Raw genomic sequence first — 19,560 nt, 5'->3', positions numbered from 1 at the left:
TGTAACCATTTTTTGTTAATAAACGTTGGAAATTGAAAAAAAGTATCAATTCATAGGTATATACCTGATACATATTGAATACTACTGGATCGAAATTTTCCCCTGCAAAGTAATTCTCTTAAGTTAGAATTTACAACTTTTTTCAGTTCTCGAAACAGGAAATCCAACCTATTTGTTCTCAGATCCCTAGAAAGTTCTCGCTATTATACACTTCTGCGTGATCAAACATATACTAACCCATCTCGTCCAAGTACAAGATGGTATACTTGTAGACCATTCACCCAGCTTTATGTATGTAAATGGCAAGGCAAAATCTTAGCAGCGAAATCCTGCTCTGTCAAATAAGTTAGCAGACTAGTTTTTTTTTTTTTTTTTCAAGTGCAAACTCAATAGATAGGCTTTACCGACACAATTACCAGCGAAGGCGATATTGCAGATGAGACAATAAAACTAACGACACATATTCAAAAAGCTGGTTGGATAAGTACCTACACTAGTAGCAAAACAAACACACAATAATTAAAAAAAAAAACGATATCCGAAAGGCATTTTAGAAATACTAGCCGCAAAAAGGAAAGTGGCAATCTTCAATTGTGCCTTCCCGGAAAACTAAATTGAACAGATTCACAAACTAAAAACCCTACGTGCCTCTAATCCCTACCCGCATAACCCTCTAATCGTTTCGTTTCGCATAAGATCTCTGCGAGTACCTATGTCTGATGATTGATCGCAGGAGATGTTGCCATCTCAACCTTGTTCATTGTTTGTTGTGTTACCAATGTATCTGCTCGGGTTTCAACGGCATAAATGAGTATTGGTCGAACGTATGTTTTATAAATTCTTGCCTTGCCGTTTCCTTTAAGCATAGATGCTTTGCCATATTACATCGCTTAAGCATCCAAAGAATCGTGCTGCTTTATTCATGTGGTTGTTTACTTCAGCTGTGAATTCTTTCGTTGATGTAATTATGGTACCCAATTCCATATACTACGAGCTTACTCCTGGGCATATTAAATGCAAAGGTAGGTTTCTCCTTGGCTTACAACATCCGCTGAAGGTCGTCTTCATTGTGCGACATTATAACTGCGTCATCGGCGTAACACATTATCTTAACTTCATTTACCAGCAAATATCCTCTTGCCCGTGTAGGTTTTACAGCAGATATTATCTCGTTCATAAACAGTTTGAATAAGATAGGACTTAAGTTGTCGCCTTGTCTTATCCTTGCTGCGAGCGGTATTGGGGTTCATATTTCATTATTAGTCTTGACAGAAGTAGTGTTTTCGGTGTGGGGATTTCTAATTACATTGCTGTCATAATTGCGTTTTTTTTTTTAATTATATTTACATCTTTAAGCGAAACCCTATGAAATGCTTTTGTCAGGTCGGCAAAACATAAAAAAGCTCTTTTTTTAGCCTTTTCAACTAAAAAGTTTTAACACGGAGCTAAGTAAGGAAATTCCCCTGTAGTTATCTAGCAGTTGCCTATCTTTTTTAAAGATAGGAATCGTGTATCTATGCTGTCAGGCCGAAGAGTTTGTGCGATTTCGCACAATGAGATTAAAAAAATTAGAAAAATCCGAAAAAAAACGTCCTCACTCGTAATTAATTTTTTTTTAATTATATAACGACATTAAACTTATTAAATAAAATGTATAATTCATTTTAGATCCAGCCATTAACAAATTATAATAGAACTATAGATTTTATTTGAAACCCAAAAATATCAAATTCCTAAAGTCTACGCTCGTTTTAAAGCGAATCTATTAAAGCTGGTATCGGTAAATCAGCTGATTTGGTTTTTTTACTTTCGCTGTGTCCATGTGGCTGTCAGCCCAAATGAAACAAGGCCTTTGTTAAAGCAAAGCATTGGCAAAGTTGAATATAAAGAAGGATTTTGTCCGCGTCCCAAACGCCTTGTTTGATTTGTGCTGACAGCCACATGGACACACCGAAATCATTCTTTGTTTTCTACTTTGCTAATACTTTGCTTTGGCAATCCAACGTACAAAATATTGTTGTTGGTCTAGTGCTACCACCTTACCACCTTTAATAAGTACGCCTTGGCTCGTTTATAGAAAATTTAAAATATTCAAAAAACTCTCAAAAAGTATGAACTTTTGAAGTAGTTTGTGGGGGAACCAACGATGTTTCAACACTTCTCTAAGTCCATTGGATATAGAGTTTACCATTTTCAATAGTATCTTCGACAGTAATCTTCTCCACTCCTCCCTAATAACATCTTTCAAGATGTTTAGGGTTAGACATTAGAGTCAACTTCGGCCAGAAGAAATTAGCTAGAAACCGATACTATGAGTAGTAAATTGTAATTTGTACCATGTGCAGGGAGATTGATGAGTTGAGGGGGCAGAACTATACAGATATGACCTTTGATATATTCTTTGTTGTGCGCCTGCTTTTTATTCCTACAAATAAAGCGAGCTAAATTTTATGGCAGCTCACCGCCGGCGTTCTGTTTTTGGGAAAAGATTTTTTAAAGGCGAACCACAAGTGGAGTTTCGTTAGTTGTGACTGCCTACTGGCGGCCGTTATGAAAACAAACAAATGTGCCCACTATTTTTATTTATGTTTCATGCTTGAACCACAAGTTTCGAGAATTTGCTTTCAAGAGGATATTTTCAAATGGCTTATTTATCATCTCTTCCTAACGTATGACGGAAGAAAGACCACACCTAAACCGTGATTCATTTATCCACTACTCTTTTCCTATGACAAGCATTTACGCATTCCTGTCTGACACACTGAAATTTATCACATAGACATAGTAGCGCATATCTACAGTCTGTCTAATAGAAGTGTGACCGCCATAATTTAGAAACTTTTTGACCAATTCAATTCTAACAAACTGCATTGTAAGGACCAGTCACCACCACTAGCTATAATGGCTTCACATCTTCAAGTCATACTTTGTGTTAGCTTCTGCGAAAGTTGTGGAGTTGAAATTGGCTCCAAATCAGCCGAATTTGCCTTGATAACTGTTTGACTGTCCTTTGAGTTTCTGCTTAACTATTGCGCAAGCATTTCCAATAGGATTGGTATCAGGTGACTGAGAAAGTCAGTGCAACATTTCAATCCCATTTTGCTGTTTCTACTCAACACATTTTCTTGTAAAATCCAAGGTAGATAAGTTCTTCCAAACATCTTCTCAGCTGGCGGTAATAATGCTTTTTAGTAAATTTTATTTTTATTATTTATTTTATCATTACCAGTACTAGCTGGAGCAATTACAATACTATTAACAGATCGAAACCTGGCTCGGCGGGAGGAGGAGATCCAATTCTATACCAAGATTTATTCTGATTTTTTGGTCACCCGTTCAAAACTGTATTCAAAATGTCAGTGAACACAATTAAACGGCCAAATCCTTTGCCGGAATAGCTGCCCCGAACATGAATCTTAATTGGATGCTTTTAACAGTTCGTTGGCGTTATCGATTATCAGCAGTGCACGAGGCCTGACGTATGCAACTAACTATTCACCCAAAAGGAAGTTTCAGTCGTAAATATAACGTATGCCCAATGCCGTTATGAATTTGCTTTAGCCTATGCAGGTTTTTCTTTAATGTGTGATAATGAGAACAGCGATTTTTTCACTGTGCTCTAAAATTTGAGGTCTTCTGCACGTAGACGTTTTCGAATCGTGTTTATACATACATTTGCACAACTTTTCTTTAAAACAACTTCAATGATCTTCCGATCTTCGAAAGGTATTTTTTTGTCGATGGTCTTAATTTCTGTGTACCATTGCGGCCGCCGTAGCCGAATGGGTTGGTGTGTGACTACCATTCCGAATTCGGAGATAAACACCAAAATGAAGAAAATGTTTTTTCTAATAGCGGTCACCTCGGCAGGCAATGGAAAACCTCCAAGTGTATTTCTGCCCTGAAAAAGCTCCTCATAAAAAATAGGTCCCTCCATTTTTGGAAAAATTTGTGGAACAACATCAAGACGCATGCCACAAATAGGAGGAGGAACTCGCCCAAACACCCTAAAAGGGTGTAAGTACCCATTTATCTATGATCATCTTTGACTTCTTCAAATATTTTGCTGCAGATATAAGTGACATTTTCGGGCCTTTTGAGGTGTACGAGTATATATAGAGGCATTGCCAATTGAATTGAATTTTGCCGGTCACGCTTTCCCTAGACAGACTGTACACATATGTACATACATATGTGTAACGTTTTAAATAGCACTTTGATTCGTTTCACTCAAGAAAAATGTAAATTTATACTTGCATCCATTTGGAAGCAGCTATTCCCTAGAGTGTGTACGATTTCTTGCAACTACGAGCTAATTTTAGACTGGTCCACGTAGTCTTTAGGCCAAGAGTACTTCAGTGTGTATTTGCGAAGCTTCAAACTTTTCGCTTTGTTTACTTTTGGCTTTGTACATGGAACATTTTCGCGCATTCTTACATTTCCTTATTGCTATGTTTCACCTCGAAAGCCTTACAAAACCGCCAGCTGCATTGTCTCTGCAGACAATATTGCATTTTACTTCGTTTTTTTTGTAGTCATCAAGGCATGCTACCGCAGCCGCGACCGAGCCACAGACGCAGCCGCAGCCTTCAACGTGTCTGAAGCAGGCACGAGAGCAACGAAAATATTACGAATTTGTGGTCATTCTCTAGAATAAATACATGACTCTGCTTTTGGCCATTATTGCGTTGTTTTTTCTCTTATTTTCCTGTGAACATTTCTCTATATACAAATACAAATACACATGAATATTCATGTGTAAGTAGCACGTAAGTACAATGCACTTTCAAAATTTTCACTCAGCCTTTTTCGCATGTCCAATTGCTCGCATTGCAAACGGTTCTATTGGCAAAATGCCTTCCACATGGCTGTTTATTGGTTTATTTGCCCATTTGTTAGATTTTGTTCTATTCTTATACTGTAGAAAAATTTTTATTAGCATTAAAAGTGTAATTTCATATTTTTAATTTGCTTTTACTTTCATTGTTTTTTCCTTTTTTAGGTGGGGGAAAGTAATATTTGGCGCATAGTCATCGCTGCCGTCAGACAAATTTCCATTGAATTTTCAATTTATAAATAAATTAAAGAAACCTTTGCTGACTCAGAGGGAAACTAAATGTTTTCCTTTTACGAAATTTGTATTTCTTCAAACAGCATGCAATTACTGTGCGAGTGTGCAGTGGATATTTTTTTTCTTATTTTGAAAATATGAATATTGTATGTTTATACAAGAAAACAATATATGCACTTTTTTAATTTCTTAATGATAGTCATTTTTTATTTATGATGAATTCATGTGATTTCATACACAAAACCCAAAATGTGCTCGGATTTAAATATCTTTCAAAACTAGTTTTTAGAAAAAATCAAGCCAAATTCAATAAGGTAGAAGTGATATCGACCATTCTCTCTTTGGAACTGTGACTGAAGTGCCGATGCTTAACTATTTACAATCCGTGATTTAAATTTTTTCATTTCGATTTCAAAGTGTGAGGGGCGAGAGTGACTTTCTTCTTTTTCTTCTTTATTATAGGACTAAATCCTGTTCATCAAAAATTTAATTTTAAATTTAAAAAATGCAAAGGAATCTCGAATGATGAACTGTTGTTTGTATGCGATCATTCGTTGATGAGATAAGGATAGCCGACAAAAAACATACTCTTTTTCGATTCAAAGCCCGTTTCGAGGTATACAAAAACAATTTGTAACTGGATAAACAAGTTTGTCGGTCCTTTGAAGGGTTTAGACGGGAAAAATTTGTTTAAATATGTGAGCCAAAAAAAGGAGGCAAAAAAAATCTAAACTTTTTCACGCTACTTCTAATTGCTTGATATTTCTTGCTCGGTAAAAGAACTCAAAACTAGGGTTACCATTTAACCCTACGTGCAGAAGCTATGGGGACCTTTCAGAGAAGCAGACTGTTGAGCACTTTCTCTGTGAATATCCGGGTATGACAGCTAGACGACTAAGGTCACTGGGTGTTCCTTTCTTCGACAGCCTTGCGCAGTGTGCCAACCTAAATCCCATCAATCTTCTCCATTATATCAACAGTTTTGGCTGGCTGTAAGATATCCGCCTCTTAGAGGTCTCATAATGGTATCAAAACGGCACTTCAGAGCTACTTGAGGAGTGCCTAACTGGCACTTAAACCATTTCACCTACCTACCTAAGAACTCAAAACTAGAGACTTACAGTTTCAAATAGTTTTTTTTTTAGTAAAACCATTTTTAACTGAGATAAAGAAATTAAAAAATTCACTAAATATTTCAAAAAAATTTTTTTTTTTAACTCTTAACCCTGTAAAAGAGCAACTACACAATTTACCAGACAAAAAAATATTATCGGATTGAAAATTCTTCAATTTGTCATTTCAACATTCTAATGCAGGGCTTCTTAAACTGTGGGTCGCGACCCCCAGGGGGGTCGCGAGACTACTGAAAGGAGGAAGAAATTAATTTTTTAAACTTAAAAGCACAAGAAGAATTTGCCGAATTAACAAGTGATACTACCTTCCGACTCAGATTTTCTCAAGTGCCTGTGCATGAATTTTGGATAGAAATCAAATCAGAATATCCCCTACTATCGGAAATGGCAATGAACAAATTACTGCCATTTTGTACAACATATTTATGTGAATCAGCCTTTTCCACATTAACTTACATAAAATCAAAATACCGTTCAACTTTAATAAACGTTGAAAATTTATTACGATCTGCACTAACTCAAATTGAGCCTAGATTTAATTATTTGTGTAAAAATAAACAATCACATCCGTCACATTAATATTGTTTGATGTTAATAATATGTTTTTATTAAAAAAATTGTTAGAAAGGTTTATTTTTTCCGATATCCCGATATCCCGTCAACGTTTCCAATTATATATATGTGAAATGAATGGGTACGTATTCTTTAATCCTTATTTTATTTACATTGAAAAATAGTGCGATATTACATCTACATCTACGGTTAATATATATTTCATTATGTGGAGGAGGGGATCGTTTAAAATTTCCTAAGCTTGAAGGGGGTCGCTAAATTAAAAACTTTAAGAAGCCCTGTTCTAATGGGTTCGGAGATTCGTTAAACTATTTACCCATATAATTCGCCTTTTTCAATTTCCAGAATCGGAAAGAAACTTTGAGTTCTTCAAATTGTATTTTTAGTTACTTATTATTATTTTTTACTTTAGTGGAAATGGAAAGTTCATTTAAGTAAATAGAATAGATAAATCCCACTGAACAACAGAGTGATTCCATGCCATAATTTTGAGGTAAAAATCTATATCTTCGGTTCTTTTTTGTATTAAAAAAATATATAAAAAAATAAAATTAAAAAAATAATAATTATGAGATAATAATATATTTTATATAGAGTTTTTCCGAAATATCTTCAGTTCAATATATCTTAATACTGAAACAAAAAAATTTCATTTTTTATATTAGGAAAATAGTATTATATATATTATTAGGATCACATATATTTCTCGGTAAAACAATTAGCAAGAGAAGAGTAAATCTTGAAAAATACATTCGATGTATTTTTTAATAAAAGTCGTGAAGGCAAATGACGATTCAATAATGTTATTTCTAAGAACTTCTGACAAAAAGTTTAAAATGGGTCATTAGACCCGTCCATGGTAGGTTTAGTGTTAAAAAAACTGATATTTTAGAATTGAATTCTTTAGAAGAAAAGTATTTTTAACATTTTTTCTAACTTTTTCGAAATAAATATATGTATGTAGGTATTTGAAAAAAAATTTTTTTAGGGAAAATATTTTAATTTTATTTGTAAAAATATTTGAGAATTTTTTTTTTTGTCGGTTTTGAAAAACACCACGAGAGTGTTAGTTTTGTTCTGAGTTAGACGTTTCGGGATCTGCAGAAACTTCCAAACACTTCCCATGTCAAGTGAAAAAAAATATATTAATTTCTTTTTTACATATTTATAAGTTTCTTAATCGTTTTTCAAGATAAACCAATAATTGTTTCGATATTTCGGAACAATTTGAGAAATTGCAATTTACGATTTTTTTGAACAAATAATTATTTCTTAGCATCAGGGCAACTAATACCCGTATTTGTTGTCAGCGATCCATATTTTACTGATAAAACTATCCAATAAGCAACTCAGCTATTCACTAGGCCGCGTAATAACCGTCTGCCACACTTCAATTTTAATCAGAACTAACTGCGCCGGTAATCCCGATTAACGTCGCCGAGTGTCTAGGCTATAAGAGCACTTAGGTCAAATGCGAACTCAGCTGCTTAAGTTGCAGCGTTTATTTTGGCTTGAGAAATACTGCAACGTACTAGACATAGGTATGAATTCGAGTGCAGTTGGAAATTGTCGCAGAATATAGCAAACACCACTCAGAAATTTGGATATATTGGCCATTGTGCATAAGTTATGGGAGTGGCGATTCAATCGAATTCCTTCCTCTTTTTATTTTATTCCATGTGATTAATACTTATAGTGGGCGATATTACCTCGTAAGAATATTTCTTTCGTCAACTGATATCTATAAAATTAGTAATGTAATCCAAACTCTGCGAACTTCTACACAATAAAATGCTTTGAAATTGTCTACACATTTTTTAACTCCACTGAATATGCAAAGTATCTACAAAAGTATACTATTTAATGCCCTGATATTGCTCCAGCAACATTTAATTCAAGGTAACGACAAAGTACAATGCATGTAATTAAAAACAAATAAAGCTACTCAAATTACTTATGCATTGACATTAGCACAAAAAAGTAAGCATACAAGTGTGCACATATTACAGCGCTTAAAAACAAACTTTTTTTTTAATAAAACTGAGACAAGTCGTCTACATGAGTTTTTTATCGTCTTACCTTCGAAAGGTACGAATTAATCCAATTAGTGAATGTCTTCTTCTGCACACGTTCTTGCTCCTCTGTAATGGAAAGAGAATGGAAAAAACGCTCATTAGCGATTGAAGAGGTAATATATATGTATATATGTATGTTTATAAATATTCAGAAAAAAATCTAAACTAGTAGTATGAATTCACATACATATATATGTAATCGTATAATCAGTGACTTCATAAATCACCTAGAGCAGGTGATCTAGCCTTATGTCTAATGCAGATAGCAGATAAAATGTTTAAGGCCAAGTGGCACCATTAATATTTTGTCAAAAAACGCTCCAACGATTTTATTTGTGTCAGCGAATTCTTGTGCAAACGTGCTTGACGCTCGTTTAACACACCCCGCCAATGCTTTTCTTTTCTTTCGCCTATCTTTCTACTCTGCGCTCGAAACTACTGCATTCGAACAAACTTTTACTGCCCAATTTTCTGTAATTTGTGCAAGCAGAATTTAGTAATTTTGGTATGTCATGATGTATCAATCCTTAAATATTTTCCGAAGATTTTTCCTAATATATTTCCGGTCAGTCCATAAGTTCGTGCGCTTTTTAAAGATAGTTTTAAAATTAATAAAAAAGATGTTTAAAGTATTTATTAATCAATAATATATTTTCTTTCATTATTTACAATGTCTTCCCGAGCTCGTTCAACTTGCCTAATGTTTGCCAGGCGGTATGAGGTTGTCGTGGTGAAAAAAAACTTTGCGACTATTCACTAAAAACGGCCGATTTTTATTAAGTGCCTCATTCAGGTTTGATAGCTGATGGGAATAATAATCAACAGTTATCGTCTGGTTTGGTTCCAGAAGTTCATAATAAAAATACCGGCCATATCCCATCAAATAGACAGGAGAATCTTCTTGGGGTGAAGGCAATCTCTAGGGGTCGGTTCTGATGTTTCATATTTATCTAACCATTGGCGTTTGCGAACAGGATTATTGTAAAGGACCCATTTTGCATCACCATCAACGATACGGCTCAAAAACTTTGAATTCCAAGCCGTTGCAACAGCTGAGAACACACATTCTGACACACTCTGCTGAAGGTTGGCGACGGAAAGTCTATGCGGAACCCATTTTCCCAGCTTTGAAACCTTTCCCAACTGAACCAGGTGCCTGTGAACTGTTGCATGCGATGAATTTAACCTCTGAGCTATCATATCGACTGTCAAATTTGGCTCAGCTTCCACGAGTTGGAGCAAGGCGTCGGAGTTAAAGACTTCAGGACGACCAGCGCGCGGGGCATCCTCCACGTCGCAGTTACCACTTCGGATTTTGAAAACCACTTTTGGGCAGTCCTTACACTCACGGTATCCTCTCCGTGAACAGTGTTTATTTCTGCAGCAGCAGTTGTTGCATTTGTACCACTTTTATAAAAAAATACAAAATATGCCCTTATACGCGTTCGAAGATTCCATTTTATTTTTTAACAACACGTGCTTCTATCCGCCATTAAAATCACTTGTTGAATGCACAAAATATCAAAGAAAATATAAATAATTCCGTTATATTTCGCGAATAGTTTTTTGTATGAAAAAATCGTACAAAAGTGAAATTATGGGTAAAATACGCACGAACTTATGGACTGACCTGATATTTTGAATTCAATAGTGTTTTATTCTGTTCATAAAATAATAATTTTGCTTGTAAAAATTAGAACTAATTAATTTTTTTTTATTTTCAAACATGCTTTATTACTTATTTATATCGATTTTATATAACATGCCCATTCCTGTTACAAAAGACACTGCTTCTAAAACAATGTTAAAATGAGTTGATTTTTGACAATTTTTTTTTATTCTTGTGCTGGCGATCATTTTATATTTCATGGCGATTATGTGAAGTTTCTTCATGTAACGAATACTCCACATTGTTTTACAACATATATTTAAGCTACTTGAAACTTGCACTTTATAAAACCAAAATGCAATGGGCGAACAGCAAATTTGAAATTTTACTAGAAATTCCAATTAAACAGTTTCAGATTTTAAATAGAATCGACATTTTTTTTTGTAAATCGGACAAATTTGATGCTTGGATTTAGATGATTTTTGTAGCAGAATGAACTATATTTTGATTAAAAAACAAAAAAAAAACTAAATAAGAGACAAAACCCTTCAGTAAGTCACTGTACTAGAGCTATTTAACGCAGTAGATGGAACTATTCAAAAAAGGTAAATATATGACTGAAGTCAATTTGCAGATTTTTCCCACACGCATGAGCTTTATTTTGTTTATACGAGTACAGAGCGCTCGATTTAGATTATGAATAACCCTACACTTTGCTGGCTTAGGCACATTCAAATATATGCGTCTTTTTACCTCAAATAATTCATTTGGCATTTGTCATTTCACTTTTATTTCTCTTTGTTTGGCATTTATTGTTTCCGCTCTGCTGATAAATTGACGCTTGGCATGTTTTTATCGTTAGATATTAAAATATTTTACTGCCTAATTCATACCAAATTAGAACTGATGTAATATTTTATTTGTAACGCCCGCTTATGCGGCAACTAAAGTACAGAGATCAAAGGGGCGAGATATTTTTAATATTTTATAAATAACTCTAGTCGTACCTATGCATTTATTCTACGACTTTCTAGATATTTAGGCGTGTCAAAAATCATTAAAAAGGGCTCAGCAAAATGTTTCATAGCTTTATTACTTCCTGCTCAATTTACAAAAATAATTAGATAAGTAATAAATCTCTCCGATTTTCTACATTCATATATTTTAACATGAAATGGTTTATAAAACCCTTTGATGTTTTATTTTCAACTCTAAAATGCCTCAATGTAGGTGTATATGTATGCGTACGCATAATAAAAATAAAACAATTACCTGTTTATTGAAACGAGATGAGGACTTTGAGTCAAAAATTTATGAACCTTTCAAAGTCTATTAAAATGCAAAAAGACAAAAATGGTGTGGTCGAGTTTTTATGAAAATGTGTGCCCAAGAAAAATAAAATTTGTGGGAAGCCAGCTAATATGGAATTTAATTACGGTAGTAATTAAAACCAAACTGGATGATTAATTTTGTGCCATCTTGTATATTCTTTTACGCATATGATGTGATTATGATTACATTTAAGTTTTTTCGGCCTGTTAAGATGATGATATTTTTTCCGATGTAATGTAACGAGTCCGGAAAAAGAAATAAAATACCACAGCGAAAGCTACCAATATCGTTTTTAGCTATTTGTATTAATATTCATGACCTTAGCAATTCGGAAAAATTAATACCTTTGCCCAAATATATTTGTGCGAACACCCAGAAAGTTTCTAAGCAGTTACACTTTAAAAAATAATAATATTTAGTAACATTTTTATGAAGAGCCTTTTCATGGCAGAAATACTCTCAGGGGCTTGGCATTGCCTGCCGGGGTTTTCGAACCCAGGACCTACCGAATGGTAGTCGCACACCAACCCTTGCGGCTACGGAGGTCGTCAGATGAATGCAAGCATAATGCATATAATATAAAATTCCATAAAATCATAAAATTTACTGGTTTTTCAAAAAACAAAACAAATGTAACCATAAATATTATTATTTATACAAAAATGAGTATTCGGATACTTAAAGAGTTGTTTTTTTATGAAAAATTTATGGCTTTAAATCAAGCTTCTTCTCAGTAAAAATTAATTATAAATTTGTGATAAATTGTTATCACTTGAACCTATTACCTATTTTTTCTTGCTATTCTAAAAATTTTTTAAAGCTCTGTTGTTTATTAAAAACCATACCCCTTTCCTTACAAATTTGTGGTTTAAGCCTTTTTTATGCGATATGAAAGCCTTCTCTCTGAAGTAATCACAATTCATTACCCAATGGTACCACAAAGTAGTCAGCCTAAAAATATTCAGCTGTCTGCTTAATTCGTTTTAAGTTTTCGTTATATTATATTTTTTATAATATACTTTAATTATGCATTTGACAGTGGCTTGAATTACTCATAGATAGGTATAGACATGAGATACATATGTACATATATGCAGGTGTTTCCACAAACGTACGTTTATTTGTATTATTAATTAGAACTTATCAAGTTGTTAAACCATAAGTTCTAATAAATTAAATGTTTTGCTATAAGAGATAAGCATGGACAGGCATAGATAGGTATACATATAGGTATGTATAGGTAAATTGGTTGATAGTCTTTAATATTTGCTGATAAAGGGTGTTGTGAAATCATGATAGCGGTTATGCTTTTTTGAAGGTCACTATGATTGGAACATTAATGCTCATAAGAGCAATGAAGCAGCCTGACATGCCAGCTTTTTTTTTATTTAGCTTAATATACAGTAGGAAGCAAAAGTGTTTCCATAGTTAACATTCTCAACTTTGTGGGCCAATAAAATGCAAACGAATGAAGCAAATCAAAAAAACCTTTTGTTCTAATAATATGTCTTTAATTCTTAACAAATTGCCGTATATGATAAAAACAAAACAGAATCAGAAAAATATTCAAACAAAAAAAACCAAACCAACTCGCATGTGTACAATTTTGCACCTTCCGTTATTCTTACTTTTGTTTGATTTCTTAATTCTCTTTTCAGCAATAGACATGCGGTTTTACCGTTATATGTTTCGTTTGTTCATTCTTCGCTTATAAGATCCAGAAAATCACGCGTTTCTTATTATTCGAAGCAGATTTGTTGATTTTAGCAATTAGTCTATAAAGTACTGCGAAAAAATGAAGAAGCTTTCGTCTGATGTCGAAAATAGTATTATTAGCCTAACTGAAAGTGGCTGTTCGACTCGTGTTATTGCAGATCAGCTTAAGATTTCCCATTCAGCGGTGTCCAAGGTCCAAAAAAGACGAAATGTTGCTCCCAAAAACATTATTAAAGGCCGTAAACGCCTCTTAAAAGACTCTGACGCCAGACTAATGATGTCGAAAATGAGATCTGATAAGTTCCTAACACCAAAGAAGGCATCTATGGACATAGGAAAAGACGTGAGTCGGTGGACAGCTAGAAGAGCACTGGCTAAGATTGGATATGTGGCAAGTGTGAAAAAAAATAAACCAGCCCTATCCGAGAAGAATGTCAAAGCTCGATTGAAATTTGCCCGGGAACACAGAAACTGGACTCTAGATGACTGGAAACGTGTTATCTGGTCAGACGAATCCAGGTTCAACCGTTTTCAGTCGGATGGCAAGCAATACTATTGGCATAGACCCGGCGACAAGCTTCAAAAACACCATGTGAAGCAAACCGTCAAGCATGGAGGAGGCAATGTCAAAGTTTGGGGATGCTTTACTTGGTGGCACATTGGACCAATACAAAAAATTGATGGTATAATGTTAAAAGAAGACTACCTCAATATTTTGCAAACCCAACTAACAAATTTTCTGGACAAGTGTGCATATCCCGAAGAGGAAATTACTTTTCAACAAGATGGGGACCCGAAGCATACTGCCAAAATTGTCCGCGAATGGTTAAAAAGCCAAAATTTTAAGTTGATGGAGTGGCCAGCTCAAAGTCCCGACCTCAATCCGATTGAGAACCTGTGGTCAATCGTGAAGCGACGGCTCGGGCAATATCAATTAGCGCCATCCAACCTAGACGATCTTTGGAAGCGTGTAGAACTGGAGTGGAACCGAATTCCAAGAGAAACCATAGAGAAGTTGGTCGAGAGTATGCCAAACCGAATAAAAGGTGTAATAGCTAATAAGGGTCTGTGGACAAAATATTAATTTCATATCACATTTCATTTTGTTCACTAAAGGTGCAAAATTGTACACATGCGAGTTGGTTTGGTTTTTTTTGTTTGAATATTTTTCTGATTCTGTTTTGTTTTTATCATATACGGCAATTTGTTAAGAATTAAAAACATATTATTAGAACAAAAGGTTTTTTTGATTTGCTTCATTCATTTGCATTTTATTGGCCCACAAAGTTGAGAATGTTAACTATGGAAACACTTTTGCTCCCTACTGTATGTATTAAAGTAGCTCAAAATTCACGTTCATTTTTGACAAACTTTTTTGTCGGGTATTATGCATTTTTTCCATGTAACAAATGCTTGAAATTTTTTTATGAGTCGAAAATACACAAGGCCGCCAGACAAAAAAACAATTTAAAAATCAACGCGACTTACGAGTCAGAACTTGCACTTTGTCATACCAAAATTCAGAGCAAAATACTGCTATACTGAAGCGCTCCTATATTACATCCGTTCGAAAGTCAAACGAAATGTCGCTACATACATTTGTAAGCGTATTTGAATATAACTCGAAAAGTTACGGGAATCCTACTATGCAACTTTCAGGGATTCCTGCGCATAGTCTCAGCTATTAATGACAAAAATAAGAGAAAACTCTGAGAACTTGTAGTTTATTTATTCAAAAGTTAAAAAATTTCTTTTTTTCAAAAATGTTCAACAAAAACTAAAAAAAAAATTGTGTCTCAAACATTTTCAACAAAATATAAAAAAAAATTTTTTCAGAAATTTTTAACAAAAAATAATATTTTTTTAAGCCGAAAATTTTCAACAAACAAAATTTTTGTTTTGTCTCAAAAACTTTCGACCAAAACAAATTTTTTTTACCTCTAAAACTTTGAACAAAGTACTTTTTTTTTAATTCGAAAAACTTTATTAAAAATTATCAACAATAATTAAAAACTTTTTTTTGGCGTATTTTATCCAAAAAAAAAATTATATGCAAAAATTATAAAACTGTTGAAAAAAATTAACAAAGAAACGTCTATATCAAAGATCTGAATTGAATAAATCTCAAAATTATAAAAATTAAAGAAAAATCAGTACACATAATAAGATGCTCAAACTTACAAATAAAACAACTTTAAACAATTATTTTAAATATATTTTATCCTAAAACATAAAATTAAAAAAAAAATAGAAAAATGTCAGAGAAAACCGCAGATATTTTACTTGAAAAAACTCTATACCAAAATTTTCAACGTTGAATAAATCGCGAAGTTATAAAATATTTATAAAAATTTTTTTAGTATAATAAGAAATTCAAACTTATAAAAGCAGAAAAAAAATTGTTTAAGTATATGTTATCTTAAAAAATTGAAAAAAAAATATATAAAAATGTCAAAAAACCGCAGATATTTCACTTTGAAACACCTTACACTAAAATTTTCAACGTTGAATAAATCTAAAAATTATAAAATTGGCTTCTAAATTTTTTCAGTATAGGAAGAAATTCAAGCCTACAAATAAACCAAATTTCAGAATCAATCGCAATGTCCTAAATACTTGGATCACTTAACATGGCCTGGCTCAAAAGTTGATGCCTTATAGGTATAAGCAACAATTTCACGAATGTTGGATTCTAAAGCTAGATAATTCATACTACTCGTACGAGGCGCTTTGTTTTTCAGCGCTTTCTTCAGCTATAAGGAATTTGTGATATGGAGCGCTTAGTATGGAGTTCTAGCCGAAGTGATTCAATGTTGCTGATGTATCGGCATAGAGCGACAACTTTTTGACTTTTCATGGAAAACAAGTCACGGGAGTGAGCTTTTGTGGTCATTGAGGACAATTCATAGTATCGTAACAGTACAAGGTAATACACATACAAAATTATGCGCTTATCGATTATTTACTGACGTAATCCAAACAAAAGTTAACAAGTTTTCAAGAGTTATGCTGTGATTCTTCAGTAGCACTGGCAATAATCGGAAGCATTTCTACTACTCTGTTTTCAGCAGTTAAGACCTCAACACGAATAGCACGCCAGAAAAAGGGAAAATAAAAGGGGAAAAAATAAAAATAAAAAATATAAAAAAACGATATTTAAATAGGTATATTAGAGAAAGTTGAATGCATAAAAATCTATCGCCTAAAAACACCCTTTACATATAAACGTAAGTATTTGTAATTGATTAAAAGGACAAAAGTCAATGTAACAATTCTGATAAGAAATTTTAATAGGGTGACGACGGTGTATTAATCAAAACAAAATCAAAAATCCGTAAACACAGGTATTTAAGGTTCAGTACACAATTTTGCAATGCTATTCCGATAACAAACATGATTATACAAGTGTAAATATGTACATACAATAGTTTTTTTTGTTTTTTTGGTTTTATTATTTTTATTTTATAAATATACTAAACGACACTAATTTGAGTGCATTATTTTCTTTGTTTCTTGTATTTCACTTCAAGTTTTAACGGTATCATGAGTGATGATAAAATTAATTATACTTGCGATAACTTATCTTTGCTATTTCCATTTTAAGCTTTGAAAAAAAATGTATTTGAAGTACAAAGCGTAAATATAAGTGGCTCATAAACCAGATGATGCGTCAGAGAACTCGAATAAAAGTAATAATGAAAAAGTTATTTTAAATAATAAATAATAAATTAAAATTAAAAAATAATGAGAATATAATTTTAATCAGCTCTGTATAGTATTAATTAGGAATATAATTATATAGTAAAATTGAAAAATTAAAAAAAAAATTGAAATTAGCTACCTCAGAGTTAGCGTTTCCGCTATTAGGTGCATAGAGAAATATATGTGTATGTATGTAAATATGAATTATAATAAAGCCAAAATGTAAATAAGCAGACGCAGATATGTGGGTATGTATTACCGATAAGCATATAACAATTTGTACCATATTTCCTATTATTCACATGCAATGAAGGTACTCGTACATAGTCATGGAAAACCGCCTGTCACGGTGCTGTCCAAATTGTAGTTGCTATCGAACAAAGCGCCAAAGTGTCTTCACTGCTTTGTGTAAGCAATTTAGCTGAACTGGTGTAAAATACAACAACGCTCATATGAAAGTGCACACGAAAGTACCGGAACCTGTCGAAACTACGAAAATCAGAACGTATGTATGTGTGTATTTACTGCAGATTTTGTTGTTTTTATGTATATAAATATGTATATAACAGGAGAATGTAGCCAAGATAGTCAGACCAAGCGACCAACCGACCGACGGTTGCGCACGTTACTAAGTGTGCTAAACAGGAAAAGTTACTACAGACAAATGCCAGCGGTAGAGGCGGCGCCATCGACCGCAACTGGTCACGGTCTATTGGCAGTCGATGACTAGCAAGTTAATGAATAGTGCAAAGAAGGTAAATTAAAATTAAAAATAAAAACACAAATTTCAAATAAATTGTCTACAAAAACAAAATAAATTGAAAAATTTGGCAACTTTCCAGAAAATAACAGAAAAACACAAAGCCTCAATAAAATATAATTTATTCCGCCTTCCCGCGTAATAAAATCATTTTCGTTGATTTGCTTTGTATTTCGTAAGTAATTAGCCAAAGAAAAAAAAATAAAAACGCACGAGAACAACAACAAATAGTTTTATCACAATTTAAATATTTTGGATGAAATTCTCTGAATTGCCGCAGTTCGAGTCAGATCTATTTCATAAACTGAACCCATGCGAGTATGCAACATTTGTGATTATGCTACAAATGCAAGATGAATAAATAAAATTTCTTCAGATAAGATTTTATGAAAATAATTACTGAAGCTGCTTGTTAAACATTGACGTTTTGCTAATTTTCAATTTCAGCACTAAGAATGCCGAGGAAGAAAGTACGTAATACCGTACACATACATATAAATACATATGAATTTCGACTATCCAATATATAAACATATATATGTACGCACATCCATTGATGAATAAAACTACCCACGCACCCTTAGTGATTACAAATGTTTACACTTTATTTTTTTATATTTAAATTTAACTAATTTTGAAAAGAAATATTGTTGTCAGTGTTAAACTTTTCCTCCACTTAAAAAATGTATTTCATATAAAATCGTCAATAAAAAAATTACTAAAATTCAACACAATTTTATACATACTAAAACTGAATGAACTAATATAGAAAACTGCATACTACAAAGTTTTTTAGAAAATATATATAAAAAGTTGGAAATTTTTATGAAAGTTTGATGCATTTTTCTGAATTTTGTGCAAAATTTGGAACTTTAATTCATATGGCTTTGGGTAAAGAATGATGCGGAAAAACCGAAAGTAATACGGTAATGAAACGTTGAAGATGAAGTGTTGATAGTTAATAAATTATTGCTGTACTTTTATACAAATTGTAATTTTTAAATTGTAAATTTTAAAATAAAAGAGAAAAAATAAAAAATATTTTTAATTAAAAAATAGAAAAATTAAAATATGTAGGTATTAAATAAAATTAAAAATATACCAAAAGAAAAAAATTCAAAAATACAAATACAAATAAAAATTATTATTAGTATTTTAATTTTTTTGTTTTTACAAAATAAGCCTGAAATATAGCTATCAAATTATTCTGCTATCGATTTTTCTTTATCAAATTGTAATTTCAAGCGATTATTCCATAAGTGAGAAAAATATGTTACAAAAGAATTTTGTTTTCCCAAACTTCCTACGAAGTTAGAATTAAATAAATTCAGATTAAATAAAAAATAAAAAATTTTTAAACTTAACCCCAATGCTTCCTATATTATTAAAATGGATTTGATCAGATTAAAAACAAAAAATGTTTAAATAAATTCAAAATATTGTTTTTTTTTTAAGCGTAAAAACAAAAACACAAACTTTCTAGTTTATTGCTCTAAAATTTTTCTGCTATTAAATTTTTCTTCATCAAAATCTAATTTTAAACTGTTATTAAAATAATTGTTAAATAATTTTTTTTTTCCTAACTCATC

The 19,560-nt window shown here is 32.6% G+C and overlaps 1 protein-coding gene across 9 annotated transcripts in view; it reads right to left on the bottom strand.

Annotated features, from left to right (window-relative positions):
• LOC129247419 (muscle-specific protein 300 kDa) overlaps positions 1-19,560 on the bottom strand; it is a 290,571-nt gene that overhangs the window by 199,705 nt on the left and 71,306 nt on the right. For all 9 annotated transcript variants that reach the window (XM_054886543.1, XM_054886545.1, XM_054886544.1 and 6 more), the window contains exon 2: positions 8,857-8,918. In XM_054886543.1, the coding sequence (XP_054742518.1) occupies positions 8,857-8,918 (62 nt within the window). The remainder of the gene's footprint in view (positions 1-8,856; positions 8,919-19,560) is intronic.

The sequence above is a fragment of the Anastrepha obliqua genome, chromosome 5 (genome assembly GCF_027943255.1).
Source record: "Anastrepha obliqua isolate idAnaObli1 chromosome 5, idAnaObli1_1.0, whole genome shotgun sequence".
Classification (NCBI taxonomy): Eukaryota; Metazoa; Arthropoda; class Insecta; order Diptera; family Tephritidae; genus Anastrepha; species Anastrepha obliqua.
This window is presented reverse-complemented; position numbering and strand designations above follow the sequence as displayed.